This window comes from Mangifera indica, chromosome 8 (genome assembly GCF_011075055.1).
Source record: "Mangifera indica cultivar Alphonso chromosome 8, CATAS_Mindica_2.1, whole genome shotgun sequence".
In the NCBI taxonomy this organism is placed as follows: Eukaryota; Viridiplantae; Streptophyta; class Magnoliopsida; order Sapindales; family Anacardiaceae; genus Mangifera; species Mangifera indica.
The window spans coordinates 10,739,384-10,746,226 of NC_058144.1; the positions used below are offsets into that span (position 1 = coordinate 10,739,384).

General features: G+C 37.6%; 1 protein-coding gene across 8 annotated transcripts; it reads right to left on the minus strand.

Annotated features, from left to right (window-relative positions):
- Positions 1 to 293: 293 nt before the first annotated feature.
- LOC123223915 (pentatricopeptide repeat-containing protein At4g19440, chloroplastic) lies at positions 294 to 6,512 on the minus strand. 8 transcript variants are annotated; one of them, XM_044647391.1, is made up of 7 exons: positions 3,812 to 6,512; positions 3,587 to 3,683; positions 3,372 to 3,428; positions 2,382 to 2,478; positions 2,016 to 2,104; positions 1,509 to 1,672; positions 294 to 1,001 (listed from the first exon to the last, which is right to left on the minus strand). In XM_044647391.1, the coding sequence occupies exon 1, from the start codon at positions 6,341 to 6,343 to the stop codon at positions 3,830 to 3,832; it is 2,514 nt and encodes an 837-aa protein (XP_044503326.1). In that variant the 5' UTR covers positions 6,344 to 6,512; the 3' UTR covers positions 294 to 1,001; positions 1,509 to 1,672; positions 2,016 to 2,104; positions 2,382 to 2,478; positions 3,372 to 3,428; positions 3,587 to 3,683; positions 3,812 to 3,829. The 8 variants fall into 8 exon arrangements, with proteins under 8 accessions (XP_044503326.1, XP_044503327.1, XP_044503324.1 ...); XM_044647392.1 differs by having other exon boundaries at positions 1,837 to 2,104; XM_044647389.1 differs by having other exon boundaries at positions 2,016 to 2,266.
- Between the last annotated feature and the right edge of the window lie 331 nt (positions 6,513 to 6,843).

The window sequence follows — 6,843 nt, forward strand, 5'->3', positions numbered from 1 at the left end:
CAAAGGGGTTAGGATCTCATTGAGGCAAATCGTCGAAAGAAGAAAAACCATCGAGAGAAAGAGACGACCAACGATGGTGCCAAAGAAAGTGATCAGATATTGAAACTAAACCCTACGAGGCAAATGTGATTTTGTAAAACTTAGCTTAGGAGAAAAATTGTTAATTTTTAAAATTTAGAAGGGAAAACGAGATAAAATTTTAAGAGGTTAAAATTTTATTAATTTTAATCATTTATAGATGGGTAAATGAAAATTTCAAAGTTAAGGAATAGAAACTTGAGAATGCAACATACTTTGAGTGGGAATAAGTTTTTTGGCCTTTGAAATAAACTTTTAATGCAACAAGTATTGTTGAAAGCTTTGGGTCCCTTTTCGAAACCTCACATCCTCGCGCTCTCAAACTTGGACTTACTTTTCCGCCGTTTCCCCAGTAACATACTTCTACTTCTACCGCAGCTCCCCGAACATTAATACCCCCAATAACTCTCTCGCAAGAACCTAAATTTCTTCCACCCTTTTGCTCGAAGAATCATTCAAAACCAAAGCACCAATGAGCCTGGCATCATCTGTTAAGTACCGGCGCTTCGGTTTTCTAGATTTATACAGCCCCGATCATTCTCTTCCAAGGAAACTAGTTTCTGTAGAATCAGAACTGGATTTCTGTTTGCATAACGTTCGGCCATGCACTAGGAGATGCAATTTCTCTGCCTGCATCTGGAAGCTCATGGCTACTGCCATTGATGAGTGCCATGAAACGTGCAAGATGGGTTGGTTAGTTGATGGACGCAGTAGACTTGGCAGTGGTCAATACCAAAACTCCATGGCAAATCTCATAGTTAATGTCTTGTCTTTTGGCCGTTGGTGAGGCTATGGTTGAAGAACTGAAGCAGGGTTCATTATCGGAAATTGCTAATAATGTTCAAGTGTGGTTAGAGGCAACAAATGAGGCTCATTTCTTGAATTTGATTGACTGGATCGAGTTCCACTGACCTGGATTGATGCTGTCAAGAATTGTGTTAGGGAGAGATAGCCCATCAGTGCTTCTGTCATCCGGGCAGAGGTTTCCAGTGGCAGAACTGGATTTTTGGCATGGGAAGCCTGTGCTCGGAACTAGGGCTGGATTCGAGCCGAGCCAGCTCGAGCTCGAGCTCGGCTCGGCTCGGTTCGAGCCCGAAACGAGCCGGGCCCTGCTCGGCTTGATCGAGCTCGAGCTGAGCTCGAGCTAGCTCGGGTTGGCTCGGTATTTTTTTTTTAATTTTTTATACAAAACGTCGTCGTTTTGATCTATATATATATACAAAACGGTGCCGTTTTGATATGAAAAACGAGCCGAGCCGAGCCATAAACGAGCTGAGCCAAAAACGAGCCGAACTCGAGCCGAGCCGAGTTCAGCTCGAGTCGAGCTCGAGCCGGCCATTGAAAAACCAAGCCGAGCCCGAGCCGGCTGCTCGAATCCAGCCCTACTCGGAACAACAAGTAGCACTGTAGAGAAAATCGAAGTTAATTACCTCAACCAAGGCAAAGTGCTTAATGTGATGGCTCCTGGACTGTTTCTGCTATATTGAAGGCAGAGCCTGTTGCTGCACTGGAGTCTGATCCAATTTTTCAACCCAATGTGTGCTACTCACCTTCCAACTTCAGAGAAATTACTTGTACAAACATATCGCGTTATCTGTAATATAATTATTCAATAAAAATGTCATACATCCATTAATTCTTAAAACTCAATTATGGGTTGTTTTTTTTTTAAACTTCTATAACTTTTATGGCCATCTCAGTAATTAACAGAGAGTAATGCAATAATAACTCAAGTACACAACAAGGAGATTCACCAACCTAATCATATCTTGAAAGAGACATGGAAGTAAGAGAAAAAAGACTAAAAGGAACCAATATTTGGAACTGCTGCATGAGAACTTTCGTATCTTTATATTAAATAGGTAAAGAATAAAAACATAGCATATCAAAGTTCATGGCTATGAATAATGGTGTAATATATAAAAGAAGCACTCCACCTTCATGATTGCAAGTTTCCGTTCCTTACATCTACAGATTGCGTAGATGTGAATTGCCATATCGATACATCCAACTGTGCTTTTGTTATCTACACTGACATGATACCCGTTAGTTGATGCTTGGCCTTGTAATTCAACCAATATTGTTAGTTGATGCTTGGCCTTGTCATTTACTGGTAATTCAATTCACAGGAATATCCAGATTGTGTCCCAATGTCTTTTCGAGTTTTCTATCATATGGCTTTATTGTTCTGTACAGTTACATCAACTCCTGGACTTAAATGTTTATCTGATTGGCATATTACCTTAAAACAATATAAAGAAAATTTTCTGGGCCATGTAAATGAATCTATCAATAAATCATACTTGCTTTTGATGTCATTGATCTCGACCAGCCAATGATGTAAAACTAGCCATGGCTAAAAAATGCACAGTAGCTCCCCCATGTGCAATCACAAGATCCCTGAAACCATAAAGATTTAAACAAAAAAAATTAAATATCTAACATTTGTTTTGACTTAAGGGAAATTTTCATTTATTAAAAAAGATATACATAACCTCCAGTTATTATTCCTAGATAAGCAAACCAAAATAAAACCATTTAAGCAACTATTTTGTGAGAGCTTCAACACAACGATGCCACAGCAATCACGTTGTACACAGAGGTTTAAGCTTTAGCCACGGAAGGAAAAAAAATCAACAGGGCAACAACTAAAAATGCACAGGCTTTTAAGTGAATAGCACCGATCAGAAGCAATAGCAGATGAGGCACATCTCAGGATTACCAAGTTATTTTAACTTGCACAATTAAGAATGGTGTGCTCAATTTTTCAGAGACTGGTACTGCTTTTGGACTGAACACAGTACAGCTAGCAACCTTGAACTCTCACATTGTTGTTCTGTCCATTTTTACCAGAATCAGAAGGACTAATTTTTATCTCCCCATTCTTCTCTTTTTTCTCTCTCTCCATGATTACTGGACCTACATCTCTTTTCTTTCTATAAAATAAGAATATGATTCATATTAAATGAGATAATAAGCTCTGAATCTAGATAAATTTTGATGACGAGGAAATCTGATACCTAACCTTGAGGGCATCAACTAACCAGAACCCATAATCCATATAAAACTCCAAATCAATGGACTTGTCAAACCTAACAGCTCTAGTTCTCCATTGATTCAATATAGCTATCTACTATGAATTCTGAAGCAACAATACCAACTATATTGTAAGAATATTCTCATAAGACCTAAACATGTGAAACACTTTTCTAATATTTTCATCAAAAGCTTCCAAGATCCTTGCAATTAATTTTTCACATGTGAAAAAATAAGCATTTCAGTTGCAGACTCACCTGTTTAGAGTATGAGTTGTATTGCTATCTTTATAAGTCCCACCTAGCATGAGGCACCTGTACATGTTGCAATTACAGAAATTTTAGCCCAAAATGAAAAAAGAAGACTTGTTTTAAAAGCTTGTAAGAAGGATCAAGCACAGTAAGTACCCAAAGAAATATTCTCATCACAAACCAGCAAAGCATGTCATTGTCTACATGTAAGAGCAAATTACCTAAAAGGAAGTGCGGCAACCATTTGACTTCCAAGGACTTATCTTGAATCTGTAAGGATATGAGTGAACGCTGTCATATCATCTACAACCAAATCTCCTGGGAAAGATAAGAAAGACATAAATTACTTACCTAAAAAAAAGAAAGACATAAATTACACACACTGAACTCAACCTCCAAAAACATGGATTAATAGTATATATTAGAAAGTGATCAAATAAGCTAACCTCATGCAAGTTCCATGATTATTCTTGATTTGTCAATGTTGACGATTGCCACCCATTAATCAACGTAGTATATGTAATTTCATCTAATGATAATCCTTTACTAAACATATCATCACATACTTTAAAAGCTTCTTCCATTTTTCCTTCCTTGCAATACCCATTCATGAAGACATTATAAGTGATGGCATCTGGTGTAATTCCCTTTTTTTCCATCAAATTTAGAAGTTTAGCTGCTTCCTTCATATCACCCAATTTGCAATACCCATCAATCATGATAGTGTAGGTAATTTTATTAGGATGTATATTAAATGAAGTCATTTCTTGCAAGACATTCCCAACTTTATCCGTCTGACCCAGCTTACAATAACCACCTATAAGTGCAGTGTAACAGACAACATTTGGCAACAAACCTTCCTCTCTCATTTTGCCAAAAAGACTTTTTGCATCTTCTACGAGGCCAATATTGCACATTCCATGTACTAGAGATGAATAAGTAGCCAAAGTAGGCGGGATGCCCCTGCTTCTCATGTCATTAAGAAGTCCAAAAGCTGCTGCCATATTCCCATTTTTACAGTATGCTCCAATCAGTGTATTATAAACAACAGAATTTAGTGATACTTTCCTAGAGATGAGTTCATTAAATAGATTTTCACCTTCCTCTGTTTTACCAGCTTTACAATATCCATCTATCATAACCCCATATGTATAGATGTCTGGGACAAAACCATTTCTTATGCACTCATCCCAAAGATTAATAGCTTCCTCCATTTTACCACCATTCCATAGTCCATGTAGTAGCAGATTGTAAGTACATATGTCAGGCCGAATTCCTCGACTAATCATATCTTCCTTAAGCTTAAAACTTTCCTCCAGTTTTCCCTCTTTGCAGCTGCCTAAGATAAGTGTGTTATATGTGTCCTTATCCAATACCAAACCCCTTGCTAGCATCTCCTTGAGGACTTTAACAGCTTCTTGCATGTTACCTGCTTCACTAATTCCATGAATTAATGCATTTGAGGTCATAGTGTTGGCTGGAAAACCTTTTTCAGAGAGCCTAAACCACAGATCAATTGCCTCTCCATGTTTTCCACTCTTACAGAGTCCAACAACCAATGAGGACAGCAACCCATCGCCAGGCCTTAAATTTCTCAACAACATCTCCTTAACCAAATGAAGTGCAGAATCAAACCTAGAACTTACACATAACCAGCGAATGACTGAAGTAAAAGCTCCCTGGTTTACAATTAAACCTCTGGATAGCATCTCTTCTAAAACATTCTCTGCATGATCCATTTGACCACTCTTACAAAACCCCTGTACAAGGGAGTTAAATGTCACTGAATTGGGGCTCATCCCCTTCGATACCATATCATCCCTTATATTCAGTGCCTCACCAATATTTCCATTTTTACAATAACCATCAATCAAAGTGTTATAAACAACTTCATTCGGAAAAAAACCCCTATCTGACATTTCCTTCAAAATGCAATTTGCATCATCAAATTTCTCCAACTTAATGAAACCATTAATTAGAATACTGTAAGTTATAAGACTGGGTTCCAATTCCCTTAGTACCATCTTCTCTTTGTACTGAAATGCCTCATCTAATCTACCATTCTTACATAACCCATGAATAATGTTATTGTAAGTTACAACATTTGGAGCAATACCCAACTGTTCCATTTTTGTAAACAACCCAATTGCATCCTCAATTCTTCCTCCCTTGCAAAATGCATTTATTGCTGTACTAAACAAGTAAACATCGGGACAGACACGACCACAAATAGTTTCAAACATTTCAATACTCTTTTGTACCTCGTTAGCTTTTACCAAAGAACTCAACAAAAAATTGCAAGTCTTCATAGAGGGAAATATACCTTTACTAGAAAATGTTGAAAGCACATCAATGGCATAACTAAAGCCTACATTTTTAAACTGTGTACAATAAACATGTACCAACAAATCAGCTACTTGAACACCAATGTTCTGCCCAGTAACCACATTTAAATCAACCATCTCAGCAGCTATCTCAATGTGCCTATCTCTGGGATTATTAAAATGCAAAACCGGCAACTTCCTATCAATCAAACGAATCAAAAGCAATCTCGCAGGCGATAAAAGGTTGGAAAAAAGAAGCAAACGAATCAAAAGACAATAAGACCGAACTGTGAAACGAAACTTACAGAACTCGGATGCAAAGTAAAAGAAATTCAAAGCCGTTTTCGGATTCACATTCAATCTTAATGCGAGAAATAGTCTATCAAATTCATGTGGGCACAAATTGGGCAAGAGAAGTTTGCATTTAGAATGATCCAAAGATGGCTTTAAAAGAATAGAAGATACCCCCTCCAGCAAAATCGTATTAGAACCATCTGAATTACTACGAGTATTCAATGGAGGCTGTTGAGACCGGCGGTCTTGTTGCGTCTGTTGAAAGGTGGATGTCACGTGAGTTAAGGGTCGCGTGACAGAGATGCAAAGAGCGTAAGGTTTCGTTACAGAAAGCCTTCTCAAATCCATTAAAGAAAGCATACATACAAAGAGATTTAACCGAGGTTTCGTATTGCGTTTAAAATGTCCGATGAAAAGTTAATGAAACGGAAGCCATGAAATTTTCTGGGGTTTAAGCGGATGCTAAAGAGCCACGCTTTGCGTATGAGACTGAATAGAAATGGCGTGCCTTTGTTGAAGTTAAAGCGTAGAATCGAGGCTTGTGAATCAGGGTTTATAGAAACTCCCATGTTTATTCAGAGCCTGGATGAACTTGAATGGGCCAAAAAGATGGATCCAGGCCTTTTATTTAGAATTACTAAACACATCACATCAACTTCTAAGAAACCGCCATTACAAAATTAGCCCAAGGACACAAATAAGACTCAGCCCGATCCAGTTAACCAGTACATCAAAATTGCCCAATACGAAATTGAGCTAAATTAACAGCTAAAACAACAAAAAAATTAAAAAGAAAAAAAAAGAAAATATGATTTTACTTTTCCTCTTAACAGAAAAATTTAACAATAATTAGATCATAA